The sequence below is a fragment of the Oncorhynchus keta genome, chromosome 5, assembly GCF_023373465.1.
Source record: "Oncorhynchus keta strain PuntledgeMale-10-30-2019 chromosome 5, Oket_V2, whole genome shotgun sequence".
NCBI lineage: Eukaryota > Metazoa > Chordata > Actinopteri > Salmoniformes > Salmonidae > Oncorhynchus > Oncorhynchus keta.
In genome coordinates this window covers 12363903-12388804 of record NC_068425.1, presented here as the reverse complement: position 1 = coordinate 12388804, position 24902 = coordinate 12363903, and the positions used below count along the sequence as shown (strand labels likewise).

Below are 24902 nucleotides of genomic sequence, written 5' to 3'. Positions count from 1 at the left end.
CAAACAAACTCTCTCACTTTCTCTCCTCCAGAGTCGTAGCCCACGTCACTCCCAGTCCACCCAGTCTGGGCTAGCTGACCAGGCTGCTAAGCTGTCCTTTGCCTCGGCTGAGTCTCTGGCTGAGACCATGTCTGAGGCTGACATCCCCCTGGGGTTCAGCCGAACCGACCGCTTCCGCCAGAGTCTGCCCCTGTCCCGCTCAGCCAGCCAGAACAAGCTGCGCTCCCCAGGTGAGACCCAACACCCACACTAGAGCTGGACATGACCCAGACAGTACAGAAACTATACATGACTTGTACATGATCACATCTTAACCTTTACCAACTACTGCTACAGTAAGACTGTGCAGAGAATATACATTACATCAGTGGAGGCTCCTCAGTGGAGGAAGGGGAGGACCATCCTCCTCAGTGAATTCCACAAAAATAAAAAAGAGTGAAACTTTAAAACAGTTCCTTTTTAGATAAACCTACAGTAAATATATTCACATGTCACCAAATAATTGATTAAGACATACTGTTTTGCAATGAAGATCTACTGTAACCTCAACAGCACTCTGTAGGGTATCACCATGGTGTAGCCGGAGGACAGCTAGCTTCCGTCCTCCTCTGGGTTCATTGACTTCAATACAAAACCTAGGAGGCTCACGGTTCTCACTCTCTTCCATTGACTTACACAGTAATCTGGAGGACGTCCTCCAACCTATCAGAGCTCTTGCAGCATGAACTGGCGTGTTGTCCACCCAATCAAAGGATCAGAGAATGAATCTAGTACTGAAAGCATAAGCTACAGCTAGCTAACACTGCAGTGCTTAAAATGTGGTGAGTAACTGACTCAAAGAGAGAGAGAAAGAAAATAGTTGAACAGTTTTGAACAAATTAATTTCTTAGAATATTAAGGAGAAGCAAGAGAGATGTTGTTGAATTTTTTGCCTGGTAACAAACAGCTGATGTGTTGTGCACTGAAGCCCACAAGCGAATGGAAAAGGTGAGAGGACAGCGCGTAGATGCGAGAAGGAATTAACAAGCAAAGTGATCAAGCTGTTTACATGTGGCTGATATGAAAGTGAACTGTTTTTGCGTGTGATCAGGGGTGTATTCATTCTGCCGATTCCGTTGAAAAACATTTCTTAAAAGGAATCAATATGGAACGAAACGGGGATAAACATACCTGAATTTGTCCAATAGGAACTCATGATGGGTATAGGCCAAATTAAAGTATCATGTTGTAGCCTAAACCTATCAATGTTACATTGAGCTGGGTGAATGGGAATATGAATGACAGTCATCCAATATGCTGTAATAGAAATAAGGCCATGCTCATAAAATAAATGAACATCCTCCCTCCTCTTAAACGTCACCGACTGCCACTGCATGACATATACATGACCATGTAACAGCCTTTACCAGCTACATAGCTGAGGCAACATTTTCCTCATCCCAAAGCTTTTGTGGACTTCAACTTACTCATCCTATCAGAATGGCTTCATGCCATTTTCATATGAACATTTACCTAGTTTATCTGCTATCTTATCAAACCTTATCCATTTACATAGTAAATAATTATTCCCATTCCCAATTCCTTTCGCGTTTTGTGCTTTATTTGTATTCACTATTCGATATGAATTATTGCGAAATGATTGAATCGTGATTACATTTGCATATTTTCTAGCCATTTCACAAGCGTAAGTTATGCACTCCCGGCTGGGTGTTTTTATCAGGGACCAATCACACAGCTCCTGGGTTAGTCATGTAACCTACAGCCTGGTGTCTCTTCGCACCCTCAGATGAGTGTGATGATTCTCTGCCTGCCTGCCCTGTGGTGCGTTACTGCTTGCACAACACTGGATCATCCACGCCTCACTTTACATATCTGGGACACGACAACCATACACAGCAATGCATTTCATTATTAGCACAGGGATCATATGTTCATAGACATTAAGTCATGATTCAAATCCTGACCTATTGTTCATTTATTTCTGCTACAGAGTCATATTGAGTGAACTCAGCATTGGGACAGCTTTACAGTGTGGACTACAGTATCATAAATGTGAACTCATCGTTGGGACAGCTTTACAATGTGGACTACAGTATCATAAGTGTGAACTCATCGTTGGGACAGCTTTACAGTGTGGACTACAGTATCATAAGTGTGAACTCATCGTTGGGACAACTTTACAGTGTGGCCTACAGTATCATAAGTGTGAACTCATTGTTGGGACAGCTTTACAGTGTAGACTACAGTATCATAAGTGTGAACTCATTGTTGGGACAGCTTTACAGTGTGGACTACAGTATCATAAGTGTGAACTCATCGTTGGGACAGCTTTACAGTGTGGATGGATCAGACTTATAAACATTGGTGGGTGTAGGCGATGCTAAGCACGCAGGGAGAAACAGAGCGTTGTAAAAGCAGTGACAGTGACGGATGATGAGCCCTTTGGAAGAGGAGTTTAGGCAGTGCTTTAGAACAGTGGTACTCTCTCACTCCCACCTCCTCCTCCTCTGTTTATCAACCAGACCTTCCCTTTATCTCTCTCTCCTTTTCATTTGACTTTCGTCACTCTTACCTCTATTGTTCTATTATCTCCTGCACCACCTTCATCCTTGACTTTAAATCCTCTCTCTGTGGCCTAGTGTGGTCAACACATCTATGGTGTCGGCATAGGTTCAAATCCGGCCTGCTGCCCTTTGACCCAGCCTACTCTCTACCTTTTCCCCACTGTCATAATCTCTCTCTAGCTGTTCAGTAAATTTAGAAAAGATCTTAAAAATATATGATCAATTCTCTCCCCCTCTCTCTTCATCACTCTCCTTCTCCAGGCGTGCTGTTCCTGCAGTTTGGGGATGAGACGCGGCGGGTGCACATCACCCACGAGCTGAGCAGCCTGGACACGCTGCACGCCCTCATCGTGCACATGTTCCCCCAGAAGCTGACGGCGGGGATGCTCAAGTCCTCCAACACGGCCATCCTAATCAAGGACGAGGCGCGCAACGTCTTCTACGAGCTGGAGGACATCCGGGACATCCAGGACCGCAGCATCATCAAGATCTACCGCAAGGAGCCCATCTACGCCTCCTACCCCGCCACACACCTGGTCAACGGGGACCTGAGGGTGAGACAGGGAGGGGTGAGAAGGGTGAGGGGGGAGGGGGGGATGGAGCTGGGCTGGGCGTCTGATAGGGAGATAGGTGGATGGAGGGCTCTGGATTCTACTATAAATACTGATACTGTCACACTACTGTTGGGCGTTGACCTTTGAAGGTGCAACAGCTCTTTTGTGTTTATGTTGCAACAGTAAGTTTGACAGGTTGTGGAGGCGTATAGGTTATTTCTCCAGATATTCCCGCTGCGCAGTACTTTTATCTTCAAGAGCACCATATGCTGCCTGGACACAGAATAACAATGTTTCCCAGGGAGATGAGCTTGTTTCACCCCCTGTGCATGTCTCTGTTTTGGTTCAAGGAACCTTGAAGTTGTTCTGTTTTCAGTCCCTTCCATCAGTAATAGTCACACTACATTGCGGATGAATCAGCCATTACCTATGCAAATAATTAGAGTGTGTGTGTGTGTGTGTGTGTGGGGGGGGGTCTCTGTCTGTGCGTATGAGTGTGTTTTTGTGAGTGCGTGCATACTATAATCCCTAAATTGTGTATGGAGGAACACCAAAATATCCCAGATGAACTAGATTCAATTAAATCATAGAGAGTTCTTATTTCCAGGGGGGTAAAGCCAGGCCTTTGAAGAACATTCAAGTTGCTGGCTCTTTGCTGGCTCTTTGTTCTATGACTGTGTGTGTGAACTGCACACCCCCTCCTAGTTCAGTGCTGTGCTGGGGACTACCCTGCATGTTAACTAACATCTTGACATTGAACTGCTCCCGGGTGTACATTTTTGGGTTTGGATAGTGGGTTTTAACTGTGTTTTCAGGGTTTTATGTAAGTATGTGTCCCGACTCCTCTGTACTGTACTGGTTTAGAACAGTGTGTGTGTGTGTGTGTGTGTGTGTGTGTGTGTGTGTGTGTGTGTGTGTGTGTGTGTGTGTGTGTGTGTGTGTGTGTGTGTGTGTGTGTGTGTGTGTGTGTGTGTGTGTGTGTGTGTGTGTGTGTGTGATGCCCTCCCTCTGCAATGGCTCTTATACACAGTCCTGTCCATCATAACTTTACAGTATACTGTTTGGGAAGATTAGGAGAAAGGAAAGAGGATATTTAAAAAAGGATGAGGAGGCAAAGACACAGGGATGACTAGAGGAAGGAGAGTAGGAGAGTTTGAGGAAAGAAACAGGTGAGAGAGATAATTACTGTAGATTGAGGAAAGACACCAACAGGAGACAGAGGTAATTACTGTAGATTGAGGAAAGACATAAACAGGAGAGAGAGGTAATTACTGAAGGTTGAGGAAAGACAAACAGGAGAGAGAGGTAATTACTGTAGGTTGAGGAAAGACATAAACAGGAGAGAGAGGTAATTACTGTAGGTTGAGGAGAGACATAAACAGGAGAGAGAGGTAATTACTGTAGGTTGTGGAAAGACAAACAGGAGAGAGGTAATTACTGTAGGTTGAGGAAAGACATAAACAGGAGAGAGAGGTAATTACTGTAGGTTGAGGAAAGACAAACAGGAGAGAGAGATAATTACTGTAGGTTGAGGAGAGACAAACAGGAGAGAGAGGTAATTACTGTAGGTTGGGGAAAGACAAACAGGATAGAGAGAGATAATTACTGTAGGTTGAGGAAAGACATAAACAGGAGAGAGAGGTAATTACTGTAGGTTGAGGAAAGACAAACAGGATAGAGAGATAATTACTGTAGGTTGAGGAGAGACAAACAGGAGAGAGAGGTAATTACTGTAGGTTGAGGAGAGACAAACAGGAGAGAGAGGTAATTACTGTAGGTTGAGGAAAGACAAACAGGAGAGAGAGATAATTACTGTAGGTTGAGGAGAGACATAAACAGGAGAGAGAGGTAATTACTGTAGGTTGAGGAAAGACAAACAGGAGAGAGAGATAATTACTGTAGGTTGAGGAGAGACATAAACAGGAGAGAGAGGTAATTACTGTAGGTTGAGGAAAGACATAAACAGGAGAGAGAGGTAATTACTGTAGGTTGAGGAAAGACAAACAGGAGAGAGAGATAATTACTGTAGGTTGAGGAGAGACATAAACAGGAGAGAGAGGTAATTACTGTAGGTTGAGGAAAGACAAACAGGAGAGAGAGATAATTACTGTAGGTTGAGGAGAGACATAAACAGGAGAGAGAGGTAATTACTGTAGGTTGAGGAAAGACAAACAGGAGAGAGAGATAATTACTGTAGGTTGTGGAAAGACATAAACAGGAGAGAGAGATAATTACTGTAGGTTGTGGAAAGACAAACAGAGGTAATTACTGTAGGTTGTGGAAAGACATAAACAGGAGAGAGAGGTAATTACTGTAGGTTGAGGAAAGACAAACAGGAGAGAGAGATAATTACTGTAGGTTGTGGAAAGACATAAACAGGAGAGAGAGATAATTACTGTAGGTTGTGGAAAGACATAAACAGGGAGAGAGATAATTACTGTAGGTTGTGGAAAGACATAAACAGGAGAGAGAGATAATTACTGTAGGTTGAGGAAAGACAAACAGGAGAGAGAGGTAATTACTGTAGGTTGAGGAAAGACATAAACAGGAGAGAGAGATAATTACTGTAGGTTGAGGAAAGACAAACAGAGAGAGAGGTAATTACTGTAGGTTGAGGAAAGACATAAACAGGAGAGAGAGGTAATTACTGTAGGTTGTGGAAAGACATAAACAGGAGAGAGAGATAATTACTGTAGGTTGTGGAAAGACATAAACAGGAGAGAGAGATAATTACTGTAGGTTGAGGAAAGACAAACAGGAGAGAGAGGTAATTACTGTAGGTTGAGGAAAGACATAAACAGGAGAGAGAGGTAATTACTGTAGGTTGAGGAAAGACAAACAGGAGAGAGAGGTAATTACTGTAGGTTGAGGAAAGACATAAACAGGAGAGAGAGGTAATTACTGTAGGTTGTGGAAAGACATAAACAGGAGAGAGAGGTAATTACTGTAGGTTGAGGAAAGACATAAACAGGAGAGAGAGGTAATTACTGTAGGTTGTGGAAAGACATAAACAGGAGAGAGAGATAATTACTGTAGGTTGTGGAAAGACATAAACAGGAGAGAGAGATAATTACTGTAGGTTGAGGAAAGACAAACAGGAGAGAGAGATAATTACTGTAGGTTGAGGAGAGACATAAACAGGAGAGAGAGGTAATTACTGTAGGTTGAGGAAAGACAAACAGGAGAGAGAGATAATTACTGTAGGTTGTGGAAAGACATAAACAGGAGAGAGAGATAATTACTGTAGGTTGTGGAAAGACAAACAGGAGAGAGAGGTAATTACTGTAGGTTGTGGAAAGACATAAACAGGAGAGAGAGGTAATTACTGTAGGTTGAGGAAAGACAAACAGGAGAGAGAGATAATTACTGTAGGTTGTGGAAAGACATAAACAGGAGAGAGAGATAATTACTGTAGGTTGTGGAAAGACATAAACAGGAGAGAGAGATAATTACTGTAGGTTGTGGAAAGACATAAACAGGAGAGAGAGATAATTACTGTAGGTTGAGGAAAGACAAACAGGAGAGAGAGGTAATTACTGTAGGTTGAGGAAAGACATAAACAGGAGAGAGAGATAATTACTGTAGGTTGAGGAAAGACAAACAGGAGAGAGAGGTAATTACTGTAGGTTGAGGAAAGACATAAACAGGAGAGAGAGGTAATTACTGTAGGTTGTGGAAAGACATAAACAGGAGAGAGAGATAATTACTGTAGGTTGTGGAAAGACATAAACAGGAGAGAGAGATAATTACTGTAGGTTGAGGAAAGACAAACAGGAGAGAGAGGTAATTACTGTAGGTTGAGGAAAGACATAAACAGGAGAGAGAGGTAATTACTGTAGGTTGAGGAAAGACAAACAGGAGAGAGAGGTAATTACTGTAGGTTGAGGAAAGACATAAACAGGAGAGAGAGGTAATTACTGTAGGTTGTGGAAAGACATAAACAGGAGAGAGAGGTAATTACTGTAGGTTGAGGAAAGACATAAACAGGAGAGAGAGGTAATTACTGTAGGTTGTGGAAAGACAAACAGGAGAGAGAGATAATTACTGTAGGTTGTGGAAAGACATAAACAGGAGAGAGAGATAATTACTGTAGGTTGAGGAAAGACAAACAGGAGAGAGAGGTAATTACTGTAGGTTGAGGAAAGACATAAACAGGAGAGAGAGGTAATTACTGTAGGTTGAGGAAAGACAAACAGGAGAGAGAGGTAATTACTGTAGGTTGAGGAAAGACATAAACAGGAGAGAGAGGTAATTACTGTAGGTTGTGGAAAGACATAAACAGGAGAGAGAGGTAATTACTGTAGGTTGAGGAAAGACATAAACAGGAGAGAGAGGTAATTACTGTAGGTTGTGGAAAGACATAAACAGGAGAGAGAGATAATTACTGTAGGTTGTGGAAAGACATAAACAGGAGAGAGAGGAATTGAAAAAGTGGGAGATTCAAAGTAAAAATGAGGCAGAATATAAAAGTTTTAGACCATCCAGGCAAGCGGTGGAGGAGAGAAGAAAGAACCTGTGGTGGATGAGGAAGTTCCTCACATTCATTCCAATGAACCAGGAGTGGTTTAATCTCCTGTTTTATCCCACTTCTCTTCAATAGAGAAGAAATGGATATGTGCAGATATGGAGAAGTGCTTAATACCAGCTCTTTGTAATCCAGTGGGTTTAGTTGGGCTGGTTAAAAGGAGCTCAGAGGTTCTCTTAGACGAGTGGAAGGAGAAGAAAGAAACAATAAGGCTGGACTAGGCCCCTCTTTTAAGCTCTTTCATTTTCAGTTATTACACTCTAAGGTGACAGTCAATATATGTAGGTAATCCCATATCCTATAAGCCTTACTGTACTCTTGGATAGAGCCATTACTATAGACTTCAATCACACGTGTTGATTGTGTGCTGGTATTTGATGTGGGCTTGCGATGATGAGCCCAGGCTGCCACAGACTGTCCAATGTCAGTGTGATTTCCTATCCTCTGATTGTCAGCCTGGCACAGAGGGGGAGCACAGCGTTTTCATCCACTGGTATCCATGGTAACCTACCCTCCACCCCCGTCCCTGATGTCGTTTCAGAGGGATCTGGTGTACACGTCCCGAGAGTCCTCCCCCACCCGCCGCCTCAACACCCTGCCCTCCTCCTCCGCCTCGCCCCCATCCGGCTCCCCATCCCGCTCCCGTCTGTCTTACAGCGGGGGTCGGCCCCCCTCCTTTGCCGGGCCGGGTAGTCACCCCCAGCTACAACAACACTCCCAGCACCAGCAGCACCCCCAGCAGCACCAGCCCCAGCACTCCCACCACCCTGGAGCCGGCTCCCACCACGGGGGCCCCAACGCCGGCCTATCCTCCTCCCCTAGCGCCATCCTGGAGCGCCGCGACGTCAAGCCCGACGAGGAGGTTTCTGGGAAGAACATGATGCTGGTGAAGGAGGGGCTGTACGCCGACCCCTACAGCCTGGTACACGAGGGCCGCCTCAGCATCGCCTCCACACAGTCGCTGGCTGCCATCGGAGACCCCTTCGGCTTCCCCGTGTCCGGTGGGCTGTATCGCCGCGGCTCTGTGCGCTCCCTCAGCACATACTCTGCTGCCGCCCTGCAGGGGGAGCTGGAGGACGCCCTGTACAAGCCTGGAGGTCCCCTATACTCCGACTCCTATTCCTCAGCCACACTGGGCATGGGCTTCCGCATGCCCCCCTCCTCCCCCCAGAAGATCCCTGATATGCAGCTGAGGGATAGGGGGGACTCATACTCTAGCTCCCCCAGCCGAGCCTCTCCGGTCAGGCAGACCTTCCGCAAGGACTCAGCCTCCTCTTCCGTGTTTGTGGAGAGCCCCAAGTCCAGGCCCAGTTCCAGCTCTGACCCTCTGGTCATGCAGGCCGGGCCAGGAGGGGACGGGAGCAGGTTTGCACCCGGATACAGCTCCCCACTCCCTGGAGAGACTTCTGAGTCCAGGTGAGTATGTGTGTGTGTGTGTGTGTGTATGTGTGGTTTGATATTTCATGCTTCCTCTATACAGTACGTGTTTCACTAGGTGTTTTCTAGTGTATACTAGTATGTTTTGACGTTACTGTGGGATGTGTGGGTGCACCAGCTTCCATGTTTGTGTGTGTGTGTGAGTGAACCTAACTGACCAGCGTGTGTTAATCTACTGGCTTTCTCCAGGGAGCGTCTGGATCGTCTGGATCGTATGGAGGCCATGGAGAAACAGATAGCCAGTCTGACAGGCCTGGTTCAGAGTGTACTGACCAAAGCACCTGACAGTGACAGCACGTAAGACCCCCTTAAGAGCCCAAACACACAGAGCCATTCATAGACGTACAGTTGAAGTCAGAAGTTTACATACACCTTAGCCAAATACATTTAAACTCAGTTTTTCACAATTCCAGACATTTAATCCTAGTAACTGACTGTTTCAGGTCAGTTAGGATCACCACATTTTTTAAGAATGTGAAATGTATCAGAATAGTAGTAGAGAGAATTATTTATTTCAGCTTTTGTTTGTTTCATCACATTCCCAGTGGGTCAGAAATTTACATACACTCAATTAGTATTTGGTAGCATTGCCTTTAAATAGTTTAACTTGGGTCAAACGTTTCTGGTAGCCTTCCACAAGCCTCCCACAATAAGTTGGGTGAATTTTGGCCCATTCCTCCTGACAGAGCTGGTGTAACTGAGTCAGGTTTGTAGGCCTCCTTGCTCACACATGCTTTTTCAGTTCTGCCCACAAATTTTCTATAGGATTGAGGTCAAGGATTGTGATGGCCACTCTAATACCTTGACTTTCAGGATACTATATCGTTGTTTAACAGACCAGAATACGTTCAAGTAAATTATTGCAGTATAGTAGTACTGTACATGATTATAGTACAGGTGTTGGCATTAGCACTGTAATTGGCTGGTAATAGTGACCTTGCCCTGTGGACAGTATAAAGCACTCTGTAGTATAAGTACATAATGCGTAAGTATAGTACAGGTGTTGGCATTAGCACTGTAATTGGCTGGTAATAGTGACCTTGCCCTGTGGACAGTATAAAGCACTCTGTAGTATAAGTACATAATGCGTAAGTATAGTACAGGTGTTGGCATTAGCACTGTAATTGGCTGGTAATAGTGACCTTGCCCTGTGGACAGTATAAAGCACTCTGTAGTATAAGTACATAATGCGTAAGTATAGTACAGGTGTTGGCATTAGCACTGTAATTGCCTTGCCCTGTGGCCCTGGTTGATCCTCAGATGCGGCCTACTGCGTCTCTGCATGATGGCGGGCTGCCCTCCGGACCAGGGCTCGGAGTTCTCACGGCCCTTCCCTTTCTCTTCCAGCGAGAAGACCGAATCCAACAGTGACGGCTCCGCCACTGGAAGTGAGTACCACGCCTAAAGTTCTAGCTCAAACTAGATTGAGGTGAATTGAGTTTTAGTTTGATCTTGTAGTCAGACTGCGTCCAGTCCTGCTAACCATTTACAATAGTCCAGGTTGAGCTTAGTTTTCAGGTCCATTTACCCACTGGGCCAGGCCTAGACCAGCTATTTTAACAGATAAGATGGCTACTGGTCTTTAAACCACAACAGACACATCTCCCTCAACTCGCAACCTAGACACAAACCCATCCCTCTGTCTCTGCTTCCTCTAATATCTCTCTCTTACTCTCACATTTCCTTCCCTTTCTTCTGTTGTATTTCTCTTTTCTCTCACTCACTCTCTCCGTATCTCTTTCTTCCCCTGTTCCTCGTGCCTCCGTTTAGCATGAGTGAGTCTGCATAGACTTGCTGTTCAATGGCCAGACCTTCAAAGGGCCAGCGAAAAGACACGTCTGCCTTTGATGCCTCTCCTTGACATGAAATAACACCAGAAAATAAAGCTGTTAAATTAGCCGTTTTTCTCTCAGAAATAGACGATAGAGGAAGTGTCCAGGGGTCCTCATTTGCCTCTGGCAATGTAAACCTTGAAGATTACTCCCAGTTTTCCTCCACTCTCTCTTCTCTCTCTTTATCTTTGGTAACTGGCTCACTGCTTCTGTGTTACAGCTGGACGGCTGAAGCGGAAAGGTAGTTTCACTTTTCTTCCCTTCTCCTCTTCTCTTCTATCTCTCCTCTCATCTCTCTGCCCCTGGGTGGGTGTCTGGTGTTGTCACAGCTCCGATATTGGTGGTGGTGTGTCTCTTCTCTTATGTTCCCTTTGGTTGTCTATAATCCTCTCTACCCACCCCCCCTTCCCCGTCTCTGGTTTTGTCTTGTTGGGTCCTTCTGGGTCTGTCTGGATGTTCATAAATCTGAGATTCAGAAGGATATTCTCCTCGCACCATCAACATACTCTCTCCAGGAACTGAGCTGGGAACCTTTACCTGTGCTCCCAAGACTGCGTGTGGAAGTGTGTGTGTGTGTGTGTGTGTGTGTGTGTGTGTGTGTGTGTGTGTGTGTGTGTGCATGCATGTATCTGCTGTTGTGTGTCAGATGTTTTTATACATACAGCATTGTAATTAACCCAGTTTCCTCTAACTTCCTTATAACCTGTGTTCTGTCCTGTGATTGTCAGCTCTGACGCCGTCGGCCCCGCTGGCTCTGATGCCCCCCCCTCCCACCGGAGACAGCCAGGTCACCACCGTCACCCGGCTGCAGATGCAGCTTCACCTCCACGACCTGCAGCAGAACGCCACCGACCTGCGCAAACAACTCTCCCAGCTCCGCAAGATGCAGGTGAAAACGACTGAGCCTACTCTCAATGCATCTATTAGTACGACTGTTTACACAAACGCGCAGGCACACAGGCATGTGCACACATACACACATACACACACACACACAATAATGAACAAGATGTCTTCTTCTACGACACATTTAGGTCATAGTATGCTTTGCGAGACAATGGAAGATTAAATTTGACGTATGTGTTGGTACTAAGAGTTTGAAGCTGTGGTCGTTAAGACCCGAGCCTAGTGGATATCCCTGTGGTCGTTAAGACCCGAGCCTAGTGGATATCCCTGTGGTCGTTAAGACCCGAGCCTAGTGGATATCCCTGTGGTCGTTAAGACCCGAGCCTAGTGGATTTCCCTGTGGTCGTTAAGACCCGAGCCTAGTGGATATCCCTGTGGTCGTTAAGACCCGAGCCTAGTGGATATCCCTGTGGTCGTTAAGACCCGAGCCTAGTGGATATCCCTGTGGTCGTTAAGACCCGAGCCTAGTGGATATCCCTGTGGTCGTTAAGACCCGAGCCTAGTGGATTTCCCTGTGGTCGTTAAGACCCGAGCCTAGTGGATATCCCTGTGAAGGTGGACGCAACATCAGATAATGAAACCATTCAACGTTTTCCCTGTGACTCCCTGCGGTACCATGGTTACAGGCTGAGGAGAGAAGAGAATGGTCCTGTCTGTGTTTTAACTCTCTGGGGGAGTGGTTGCTCTAACACATCAGATCAGTGGGGAAAAGAAATTAAGAAGTGTAGAGGATATGGCGTATGTGATTTAGGGACAGCGCAGGGCCATTTAACAGTCTGCCCTGTCTGTCTCTTCCTTTAGAGAGAGTTTATGAAACATAACAGTGGACACAGTCAGTGGTCCAGTCCACTTCATGCATCGTTAAGCTCTCCCTAGGGCCCAGCTCAATGGCTCATGACTCCTGGGTTTTGTAGTTTTATAGCCTGTGATTTCCTCAACATACTGGTGCGCACAGAGAGGCACAGCAGCAGCACCTGCACCAATTCTCTTCTGATGAGGAACTGGGTTTAAGTGGTGGGATTTATTGTTGGAGAACGAATACACTGAGTATACAAAACATTATGAATACTTGAACTTTACACAACATAGACTGACCAGGTGAATCCAGGTGAAAGCTATGATCCCTTATTGATGTCACCTGTTAAATCCACTTCAATCACTGTAGATGAAGGGGAGGAGACAAGTTAAATAAGGATGTTTAAGCCTTGAGACGATTGACACACGGATTGTGTGTGTGCCATTCAGAGGGTCAACGGGCAAGACAAAAGAAGTGCCTTTGAACGGGGCATTGTAGTACTGTAGGTGCCAGGTGAACCGGTTTGTGTCAAGAACTGGAACGCTGATGGGTTTTTCACGCTCATCAGTTTCCGTGTGTATCAACAATGGTCCACCACCCAAAGGACATCCAGTCAACTTGACACAACTGTGGGAACTATTGGAGTCAACATGGGCCAGCATCCCTGTGGAACACTTTCGACACCTTGTAGAGTCCATGCCCTGACAAATTGAGGCTGTTCTGAGGGGTAAAAAGACACAGATGGAGAGGAGTAAAGTGGTAAATGGAAGCCAAATGCAGCACAGTGGGACTAGAGAGTAGTAATAATCTCAGTCATTTACCTGTGTGGGAGCCCAAGCCTGGCTCCTAACCTCTGACCCGCCCCGTTGCCCATGGAGACGGCCCCAGGCCTGAATAATACATGATGCTCATGAATTATGTAGAGCGAGAGAGAGAAGGGAGAGGAAGGGTGAACGTGGTAGAGGTAGCGTAATGCAGAGAAAGAAACAGAAAGAGAGTAGAAATGTTTTCATTGTGAGAAGTAATGCTGCAGAGCACATTGTTTATACTGTTGTTCAGTTTGATTCCCTGGAACATAAAATAAATCCATGATTAACTTCCCTTGCTAAGCATGTGCTTTCATCTCAGTAGTGGTTGTATGACAGATTCAATTCATAGTTCTGGATGTGTCTTGAATTTTGATTGAGTGCTTTGCAGCAGGATTTAGAGGTCCCTGCTAGTGCAATTCACTAACTGGAAACCCTGTTGTTATCTGCTGTGTGTGAACCTTATTTTTCTCTGAGTGAGAAACACACACACACACACACACACACACACACACACACACACACACACACACACACACACACACACACACACACACACACACACACACACACACACACACACACACACACACACACACACACACACACACACACACACACACACACACACACACACACACACACACACACACACACACACAGAGTTGTGATGGGTTCCATCATCAGCTAATGACATTCTGTGACAGGTTGGCTCAGAATATCTCATATTATAATATTTTAGAACTAGAAATCACAAAAATAAAATCTAAAGCAATGAAACCAATATTAATAATCAATAATCAAACAATGAATTTAGGATAAGTTTTTGCATGTCTGCATTACCGACCGGACACGCAGGACACATGCTCAGGGGTTCTGATTGGGGTCCCATTGATTTTGTTTTAATGTTTGAGCATAGAACACAGAATTAGCCATTGGACAGAGTAGAATTGCAGGAAATTAGCTTTTTTGGTATGCTAATAATATGGTATGCTAATAGCACAACTGCCTGATAATATGGTATGCTAATAGCACAACTGCCTGATAATATGGTATGCTAATAGCACAACTGCCTGATAATATGGTATGCTAATAGCACAACTGCCTGATAATATGGTATGCTAATAGCAGGATGTTGTCACTGTGATTCCTTTGCTATCTTGACCTCTACAAGCTACTTACTGCTCTGGGCAGGACCACCGTAGGTGTGTGATACCAGATTCAGAGGGAGGGTTATTGTATTGCAGCAGATGTGCACCATTAATGATCTGCAGAATTCTCTACTGTTTGACCTCAGACACCTGTAACCTCTATTACCTACACAATTTGGGTACACTGATTTCTGCAACATGGACTATCATTCAGAACACTATTAGTTACGCAATATAATAATCTTGTTTAACCATTCAGTATTGTGTGTGTGTGTGTGCGTGTGTGTGTTTGTGTGTGTGCGTGCGTGCGTGTGTGGTTGTGTCTGTTTGTGTGTGTGCGTGTGTGTGTGGTTGTGTGTGTTTGTGTGTGTGTGTTTGTGCGTGCGTGCGTGCGTGCGTGGTTGTGTGTGGTTGTGTCTGTTTGTGTGTGTGCGCAGCTCCAGAACCAGGATAGTGTGACGACGCTGCTGAAAAGAACGGAGAAGGAGCTGAACGTGCGTGTGAGTGACGCTCTGAGGAAGCAGGAGGACCCTCTGCAGCGACAGCGCCTCCTGGTGGAAGAGGAGAGACTCAAGTACCTCAACGAGGAGGAGTTTATCATCCAGCAGCTCCAGTCAGTACTCACCTGGTCACGGAATCATTCCTTCCTTAAGATCAGTTTGTTGAATGACTGGTTAACTGGCTGACTGATTGACAAAATCTATTCACATGATTATTATTATTGTTATTATTTGTAGGTCATTAAGATCATTGAGGTTCTAAGGAGGTCCTATGATAATAAGATGGTTGTACTAAGGCAGTAATACAGGCCTTCCTACTGGTAACACAAACAATCCCCATGCGTTACCCAGACACTGCCTGGTTTAGCAGTGTGTAACTTTATATGAGTGGACATTGTTGAATGAATCATTTGCCTCGTTAGATCATCGCTGTTAATCTAGGCTTGCTATTAACCGTTGCTAATAGCCATTTTATTTCATTTAAATATTCATACCATTTTGATTGGCCGTATGGCTTCAGCTGATTTACTTGACATCGTTAAGTTGGATTTTCATTAGTGGTTTAGCTTCGTCAGCATGTATGTGTGTGTGCGTGCTTGGGTGCGTGCGTGCGTGCGTGCATGTGTGGGTGCCAGCTTTCGTGTGTACATGTGTGTGTCCAGAATGTGTGTATGTCTCTCCATCGGTCTTGTGCTTCTCTCGCTTCGACACACACACCACAGTGTTCTCAGTGGAACATTACAGTCTTCATAACATGAACGTTTTCATGTTAACTGTGAAGGCCTTGTGTTGACACGTCTCTCCTGTGTTGTCTCTCCAGTGACCTGGAGAAGTCAGTGGAGGATATCCAGAAGGGTTCGTCTGTCAATCACAAACTGGTGACGGTTCAGGAGCTGGAGGAGAAGGCCTCGCTTCTGAGGAAACTAGGAGAGACACTCACAGAGCTCAAGAGTAAGTCACTCACTGATACACTGATCACTCACAGACACACTGACAGGGTCTCATCACAGGAGTCTGAGTCTGTTAACAGCTTGTAATAATGGAACAAATAAAACGCCTGCCAACCATGTGTTTGATGTATTTGATACCATTCCACTAATTCCGTTCCAGCCATTGCCTGTTCTCCCCTATTAAGGGGACACCAACCTCCTGTGGGTCTGATACACTGATCACTCACAGACACACTGACACGGTCTGATACACTGATCACTCACAGACACACTGACACGGTCTGATACACTGATCACTCACAGACACACTGACACGGTCTGATACACTGATCAGTCACAGACACACTGACACGGTCTGATACACTGATCACTCACAGACACACTGACACGGTCTGATACACTGATCAGTCACAGACACACTGACACGGTCTGATACACTGATCACTCACAGACACACTGACACGGTCTGATACACTGATCACTCACAGACACACTGACACGGTCTGATACACTGATCAGTCACAGACACACTGACACGGTCTGATACACTGATCACTCACAGACACACTGACACGGTCTGATACACTGATCACTCACAGACACACTGACACGGTCTGATACACTGATCAGTCACAGACACACTGACACGGTCTGATACACTGATCACTCACAGACACACTGATACGGTCTGATACACTGATCAGTCAGAGACACACTGACACGGTCTGATACACTGATCAGTCACAGACACACTGACACGGTCTGATACACTGATCACTCACAGACACACTGACACGGTCTGATACACTGATCACTCACAGACACACTGAAACGGTCTGATACACTGATCACTCACAGACACACTGACACGGTCTGATACACTGATCAGTCACAGACACACTGACACGGTCTGATACACTGATCAGTCACAGACACACTGACACGGTCTGATACACTGATCAGTCACAGACACACTGACACGGTCTGATACACTGATCAGTCACAGACACACTGACACGGTCTGATACACTGATCACTCACAGGCACACTGACATGGTCTCATACACTCATCACTCACAGACACACTGTAGGCACTGACTTAGATAGTCAATCACAGACACACATCACAATCACCGCTCTCAGAATCAGACTCCCGTTGTAACTCCTGAGATGTGAATATGTAGTGTCCCCTCTCTCTCATTGTCCCCCTCCAGACCAGTTCCCCAATCTGCAGAGTAAGATGTAGTGTCCCCTCTCTCTCCCTGTCCCCCTCCAGACCAGTTCCCCAGTCTGCAGAGTAAGATGTAGTGTCCCCTCCCTCTCCCTGTCCCCCTCCAGACCAGTTCCCCAGTCTGCAGAGTAAGACTCTAGAGTCCCCTCCCTCTCATCGTCCCCCTCCAGACCAGTTCCCCAGTCTGCAGAGTAAGATGTAGTGTCCCCTCTCTCTCCCTGTCCCCCTCCAGACCAGTTCCCCAGTCTGCAGAGTAAGATGTAGTGTCCCCTCCCTCTCCCTGTCCCCCTCCAGACCAGTTCCCCAGTCTGCAGAGTAAGACTCTAGAGTCCCCTCCCTCTCATCGTCCCCCTCCAGACCAGTTCCCCAGTCTGCAGAGTAAGATGTAGTGTCCCCTCTCTCTCATTGTCCCCCTCCAGACCAGTTCCCCAGTCTGCAGAGTAAGACTCTAATGTCCCCTCCCTCTCATCGTCCCCTCCAGACCAGTTCCCCAGTCTGCAGAGTAAGATCTAGTGTGGTGTTGAGGGTCCCCCTGGAGACCAGTTCCCCAGTCTGCAGAGTAAGAGGTGCCACACAGACTCCCTGTCTCCCTCCAGACCAGTTCCCCAGTCTGCAGAGTAAGAGCGGGTCACTGACACACTGAGGCCACTTCCTGAAGGAGGAGCCACACAGACTGGACGCCACTATGAAACGCTGCAAGAGCGTCACTGACACACTGACCACCATGCGCAGGTACGACCCAACACACTGACCACTATGCGCAGGTACGACCCAACACACTGACCTCCATTGCGCAGGTAGACCCAACACACTGACCGCCATTGCGCAGGTACGACCCAACACACTGACCGCCATTGCGCAGGTACGACCCAACACACTGACCGCCATTGCGCAGGTACGACCCAACACACTGACCGCCATTGCGCAGGTACGACCCAACACACTGACCATCAGTGAAACATCGACAGGTACATGAACAATGTTTAACTCAGAGCCTGCATTGTCTAGCCACAGCCCACCAGCACTGACCACATAACGAACGATATACAGACGTTACTGTCATCGCCTCACACTGGCTGTGTTTGTGTGGTCAGGCAAGTGAACGAGGGCGTATGGAAGAAGCAGGAGGACTTCCCCAAGCACAGCAGTGAGGACTTCCGTAAGAGTTCTGACTTTGACATGCCCACCAGCCCCCCTCTCAACCTCAGTGACCTGAGGGGCAGCAGCAGCCTGTCTAACTGGAGCCCCCACTCCAGCCACAGCCATAGTCACAGTCATGGTCATGGACCCAGCCACCCCTCCTCTGGCCCTCACAGGGACAATCATCCCCCTGTGCCTCACAAGGGCCGGGCCCTGGAAGAGCTGGCCAACCGCGCTGCCGCTGATAAGGCTGTGTCTGTGGAGGTTCGACTGGTAAGGAACCCTTCTGTTACTCCATTCTAGTGTTTAGTCTGTAGTTGTCCTGGTCTAGCATTGGTATGATGATACGGTATGTATAGGTTTTGGAGGAGAGTGTGCGTAGGCATGAGTGAGTCTGCAAGTGTGGATGTCTGCACATGTGTGAGTGAGTGTCAGTGGATTATGCTGAGGGGAGGACGGCTCATAATAAGAGCTGGAACGGAGCGAATGGAATGGCATCAAACACATGGAGACACATGTTTGATGTATTTTATACCATTCCACTGATTCTGCTCCAGTCATGACCACAGGACCGTCCTCCCCAATTAAGGTGCCACCAACCTCCTGTGGTGAGTGTGTGTGTGTGTGTGTGTCTGCGTGTGTATACAATATCCCTCCCTGTGCTATATCTCTCTATGGTTCCCCAGGCAGCAGAGCGGGACTGGGAGGAGAAGCGGGCCAGTCTGACCCAGTACAGTGCTCAAGACATCAACCGTCTGCTGGAGGAGACCCAGGCTGAGCTGATGAAGGCCATCCCAGACCTGGACTTTGCCGCCAAGCAGATCAACAAGCCCTCCTCCAACACACCCTCCCAGTCTCAGACCCCCCAGAGTGGGGGAGGGACCACAGAGCACCGCCCTACCAAGCCCCAGCACGCCACACACAAGCTCTCTGGGAAGGAACCTGGCTCCAGACGTGGTTCTGGTAAGGATACATCAGACCTCTCCTCACCCAACAGAGGTAACAGTAGAGCGTTGTTGTTTTGATGTACTGATGGGAAGCAGTGTTTTGTCACATACTCAGCTCCTGAATGTGTCAGTGTCGGCTGTGGTGCCAGTATGAAGGTACTGTGTCTGGTTCTCTAACGGGTGCCCATGGTACTGCCCTGCCTGCCACAGATGCAGAGCAGCTGACAGTGACTCGCTATCGTACAGAGAAGCCCTCGAAGTCGCCCCCTCCACCACCACCTCGACGCAGCTTCCCATCATCTCCGGCTGGCCTGATCACCCGCAGCGGAGAGACCCTTATCCCCGGCAAGAGCATGAAGGTGACAGAGCATGAGGCATGGATGTATATTCACACACACACACGCACCTCCTGCCTAGTTTCTGATCTCCACTATGTATGTGTGTAAGTCGGAGGCGGAGGAGGCAGAAGCACAGAAGCCCCATGTGAAGCTGCGACGGACGGTGTCTGAAAACCCACGTCCTGCGTCCACCCCTCCCACCATCGCCTCTGGAGACAAGGAGGAGGGAGAGGAGGACAAGATCGCTGCTGAACTGGAGGTACTGGTATACCAGCTTCGGAAATAGTGGATTAATAGTGTTTGCAGAGTTGATATAGTATTAGTAGAAGTGGTCCCTGAAGGATTTTAGGTAAGGGTGGACGGAATGGGAAATGTTGCTGAAAAACGGCACTTCCTCCGCTTCCCTAATTTTGCCCCTAATTTGGCCTAGAGCTTGTAGCTACATACACACACACACACAAACACACACACACACGACCGTTGTAGGCCTCATTAGCTGGCTGCTTGGTGTGTTAGAGAGGATGGTCAGGTCAAAGCAGCAGGTGCCATATGTCCTCCACACCCCAGGCCTCCTCACTGAGACAGAGTCCATTCACTGTGGGCCCAGATTGCTTAATCACACACACACAGAGTGTCACCAAGAGCTCACAGACCAGCCCAGCCTGGCCACGTGGACCTAAATGAAGTGTTGAGTTGTGTGTTTGTCTTTATTTTTTACTGTCATTTTGATAGACCCTTTATAATAATTGATCTTGATATCATGGATAATTTATACTAATTTAACCATTATTTACATTATTTCAACCTCCCCTCCCTCCTACCCTTCCCCTGGCCAGCTGTTTCAGAGAACCCCCCTCAGGCTCAGCCACCCCCCTCCCCTGTCCCTGCCCAGTGTCCCCCGCAGCAGGACCAGCGTGCCCCCCTCCAGCCTTGACCTATGGCCCCCAGGGGCCCCGGGCACCAAGGTAACGCCCTCCCTGACCTCGCGAGGGCTTGTGTGGACTGCTGTTTCCTGAGACTGCCCTCACCTTCCTCCTCGCCCCCTTCCTCCTCGAACTAACACTTCCACCCTCTACCCCTCCCTCAAATACACACTCCCATGTTCCATCCCTGATCTCTACACCCCTCCCAGAGTACACAGTCCCATCCTCACCTTTTATCTCTACCTGCAGAGTGCTCTCCACAGGGTCTCCTGTCAAACACAGCAGCTGGTCACCAGCACACAGAATGTACACTGACCCTATTCTGCTTGGTGCTGCTGGGAAAGTAAAGGAGTTTGTACTATTGTTTTAAATGTAGGCCTTTGGTCCAGCACTCCCCTTGTTCTACACTACCAGAACACACCCCGAAACACACTGTCTCCGGACGACACACACACCCTATACCAACACACACTCACTCCCTGATGGAGTGATCACTCTTCCTTACACACAAACACTCCTGTGACTAGTCACTCTCTGTGTTGGTTGCAGTGCTCTGAAGTGCATGGATGTGCATGTCTGTGTTAGAGTGTGCCAGTGTGTGTGTGTGTGTGTGTGTGTGTGTGTGTGTGTGTGTGTGTGTGTGTGTGTGTGTGTGTGTGTGTGTGTGTGTGTGTGTGTGTGTGTGTGTGTGTGTGTGTGTGTGTGTGTGTGTGTGTGTGTGTGTGTGTGTGTGTGAGCAGTTGTGAAACTCTACACTATATCTATCAGCTGTCTAGAGCATCGTTGGACCGCTCTGGCCTACGGTGGAAGCAGGGCAGCTCAGACTGCACTGCCAGCATACTGGCATCACACTCACAGGTTAGTGTCCTAATGAGAAGTATTTTAGAACCAGTCAATTACCATTACACTGTTTAGAAAACAATCCTATTTTATCTTATTGAATGTATGTTGGACTATTACTTCTAATCACCCATTCTGTTTAACAGGCACAGAGCACGGCCCTTCCTGGTCCATCCTTCTCTCCTGTCCCCCGGATTGTGCTGACAGAGTGTGTGTCAGTTTCACTCTCTTCCTCAGAAGGCTTTGTCAGAGACTTGACACAGGACCATCAGATGTCCCCAACAGTGGACCTGTCCCAGAGCCAGACTGCTCCTCCCCAGACAGTCCCCCAGATCCAGGAGGTCTCTAAGGGGAAGGATCCTGTCAGCCAGCCCCAGAGAAAACCCTCTCGGCGGGGGGAGCTGAGAATCCTGGACTTTGAGAAGGAGGAAGAGAGGGAGGAGAGAGAAGAGCTGTCCTTGGTGCTGACTGAGCTGGGGGTGATGGTGATGTCACCCTCGGAGGCCCAGAAGCTCAGCAGGACCTGGGGAGAGGCTCTACAGACACTCACCATCCCACCTCAGCCTTCAGAGGAAAGCACTGAACCCCGTCTGTGTGGGGCTCCACTACTGGTACTCTTCAGGGAGTCTGTGACGGTCAGAGAGGCCTACAGGAAGCTGCAGTTACTGCTGGGCAGGGAGGAAGACACAGGGTCAACCAAGGTGGACCCCAAGCCCAGAGCAGGATCTTCTCACTGCAGCCTGAGCAGCAGCCTCGGTACCCTGGGTTCCAGGATAACTCTCGCCCCTGAGCAGCAGGACTCTCTGAGAGAGGTTCTGAGGAGAGGGGTGGAGACAGGGGCCAGGAACCTGAAACTCCCTCACAGCACTGGAACAAAGAGCATTCTAGCCACCCTTCCGGAGCCCAGTCAGGACTCTGCAGAAGCAGCAGTGAAACCCAAAGGGTCTGCAGGTTGTAAGGAGAGCCAGGCCAGGGAAGAACAGGGACTGAACCCCTGGAAGCAGGGAGAGGACATTAGGAGCAGCACCTACAGCAGGCTGGACAGCCTGGATGAAACCATCCGTGAGCTGGAGAACACCCTGCTGGAGCTCAGTGGCCACCCCACCACAGTGCATCTCTCCATCCGCACACTCCCCACTGACACTTCCTTGTCAGAGGCTCCAGCCCCAGCCCAGATGCCTGGCACCAGCACCTCAGAGACCAAGAAGCCCCCAGTCCCACCCAAGCCCAAACCCTCCTACACTCCTGCCACGATGACCAAGGTCTATAACATGCACCCCTGCATAGACTCTGCTCTTTAGAGGGCATGCACTCACTTCTCTCTATCCTCTTCTGTATTTTTGGCTTTAAGTGTTGGGGTTGCTGTTTCTGCTGAAGCTGAGGCTTTATCTCGTCTTCCTCCCATTGACTTCAGAGGGAATCTGACTGCACATAACACACCAACCTCACATGGAGTTATACCTCACACCTCCGTTGAACCTCTCAACCTGCCAATTCCCACATACAAGTAATCTGTCGTCTGCTCCCTGTGAAAACGGGTAGATTTTGTCAGTCCAAACAATGTTTTAAATCCTGAAGGCTTTAAATCTTTAATCTGTTCAACTCCAAAGAGCCGGCAGGAGATGCTCTCCTTCTCTGTACTGTGATTAGTTATGTGGGGCTACTCTCCACTTGGAGACGGGTTGTTCATTGTCTTTTCATTGATCCTCTGTTTCTACTCTGTAAACCAGGGCAAGTCCAATCTCTGCTGCAATAAACTGTCGTTTCTCTTTCTCTCCCCTCTTTATTTCCCCCCCTTTCTTCACGTCTTTGTTTTTGTCTTGTCTTTGTCCTTTGCTGCTTCTCTCGTCTCTGTAATCAATTACCAGTTACCTGCATACTCAACTATTATAGCTTTACCTTGAACTTTCTTTCGGCTTATCGACAAACAAAATGTTGAAACTTGTTTACAAATTGGTCTGAAACTGAATACAGACGCACACTGTTGTTTTCATTATCCCATAGTAAATCATTAGCATAGGGCAGACCAGACCTCGGAGGGCTCATTGCATGCTGGGAGTCGGAGTTTGTCATTTCACCTTTAGGTCAACTCTCCTTGTAAAGCTCCCAAAATGAAATACATGGTTGAATAATGATGATAAATAGAGAGTTAGAGATAGACAGGTGAAGAGGTAGACTGTAGCATGGACCGCCATGTTGTCTCAGTGTGTACATGGACTTTCATTCAGTCCAACTGCAGTGGAGTGCCAAGCTACAGTGGGGCTGACTGTCAGGGACTGTTTCTCCTCTCGGCCGTTCAGCTGGAGAAACAGGTCCCGTGGGCTTGACGTGGGGTTTTGTGTGGAGTTGCAGCATTTTCACACCTTGTTGCATCACCCTTAGCAATGTAACCACCACTGCCTTTAACTGGGTCTCATTAGGCCAATCAGATCCTTCACCCAGGTTCCCTACTCTACCCCTGAATGATTCATATTAGCATACCATACTGGGCGCTCCGTCTCCTGTAATCATATGCACTGCCTTTCCTATTAGCCAATGTGCGTGTGTGGAGGAGGTTGGGGAGTAGATAGGATGTGTGTTGGAGTGAGTGGGTGCGTATTTACTTTTTGCATATTAGAGGCAGAGAAAATGGTTGAGCCGACGACATCGTATGATGGAGCCCCTGGTGCAGCCACGCTACGCAAACACCACTTTGAATTTTCCATTTCCATATTCACCTGTTTGTCAGATCTTCTGCAGCCAGTGTGTAATGATGTAGTGAAAGTCAGTGGGGCGGATAGCAGGGAGGTGTTTCAGCGAGGGCTAGAGTGAGGACCCTGATCTTAGGGCTTTCAGCAGCCGGCGGGGGTACTGGGTGAGAGCTTCTATTGAGTTGGTATATGTCTGATTAAAAGGAATGAAATGTAAATCTGTTCGTCCTCTGTGACACTAATACACTTCTCTCCCCACTTCTCCTCTACTTGTCTCCTTCTCCAGGGAGGCAACAGCTCTTCAGCTGTGGGTAAAGTCCACTCCTCGGCTGCCTCCAGACTGAAGCACCTGCAGCAGAGCGGCACAGAGAAGACCAAAACTGGCACGAGGGAAGACTTCCTCAAGGGCCAGCAGCAGGTACTGTATTCTAGTGAGACCGATCATCTACTACTGACTGCCCCTACCTAACTGACCCCGCACCTCCATCTTCTGCACAAGGTGGCCTATTCCACTGTTGTACTAGTGTACCTCCATATCTTGGTGTGACTTCTTAGTCCATAGACCGTCGATGGATTAGCCAGAGCCACTAGTACTACTAGGGTCCTGTTTGATAAAGGGGATATAGATAGTGTATGGAATCGATAGTGTAGTGCACCAGGGCACCTGAAGGTTTTGGAGGATGTTGGGTTATAAGTTGGGAGATGCAAGGGGACCCAGGGGAGACGGGGAAATGGAACTGATCAGCCATGTCAGAACAAAGTCGAGCTGAGA

The 24902-nt window shown here is 47.6% G+C and overlaps 1 protein-coding gene and 1 long non-coding RNA gene across 2 annotated transcripts in view; both read left to right on the top strand.

The window, feature by feature from the left end:
- The window catches only part of LOC118370837 (SRC kinase signaling inhibitor 1-like), a 174365-nt gene that overhangs the window by 130069 nt on the left and 19394 nt on the right, over window positions 1-24902 (top strand). Inside the window, exons 5-26 of the mRNA XM_052518307.1 lie at window positions 32-230; window positions 2826-3118; window positions 8185-9059; window positions 9270-9377; window positions 10341-10468; window positions 11133-11153; window positions 11641-11801; window positions 15009-15184; window positions 15892-16022; window positions 17298-17325; window positions 17373-17443; window positions 17547-17630; window positions 17734-17754; window positions 17897-17984; window positions 18347-18665; window positions 19079-19355; window positions 19550-19698; window positions 19787-19936; window positions 20514-20642; window positions 21369-21458; window positions 21587-22702; window positions 24417-24548. Of these exons, the coding sequence (XP_052374267.1) occupies window positions 32-230; window positions 2826-3118; window positions 8185-9059; window positions 9270-9377; window positions 10341-10468; window positions 11133-11153; window positions 11641-11801; window positions 15009-15184; window positions 15892-16022; window positions 17298-17325; window positions 17373-17443; window positions 17547-17630; window positions 17734-17754; window positions 17897-17984; window positions 18347-18665; window positions 19079-19355; window positions 19550-19698; window positions 19787-19936; window positions 20514-20642; window positions 21369-21458; window positions 21587-22702; window positions 24417-24548 (4746 nt within the window). The remainder of the gene's footprint in view (window positions 1-31; window positions 231-2825; window positions 3119-8184; window positions 9060-9269; window positions 9378-10340; window positions 10469-11132; window positions 11154-11640; window positions 11802-15008; window positions 15185-15891; window positions 16023-17297; window positions 17326-17372; window positions 17444-17546; window positions 17631-17733; window positions 17755-17896; window positions 17985-18346; window positions 18666-19078; window positions 19356-19549; window positions 19699-19786; window positions 19937-20513; window positions 20643-21368; window positions 21459-21586; window positions 22703-24416; window positions 24549-24902) is intronic.
- Window positions 4419-6454, top strand: LOC127930005 (uncharacterized). Its single transcript, XR_008136475.1, has 5 exons — window positions 4419-4591; window positions 5219-5358; window positions 6026-6068; window positions 6282-6322; window positions 6407-6454. It is a non-coding gene; the product is annotated as an uncharacterized LOC127930005 (long non-coding RNA).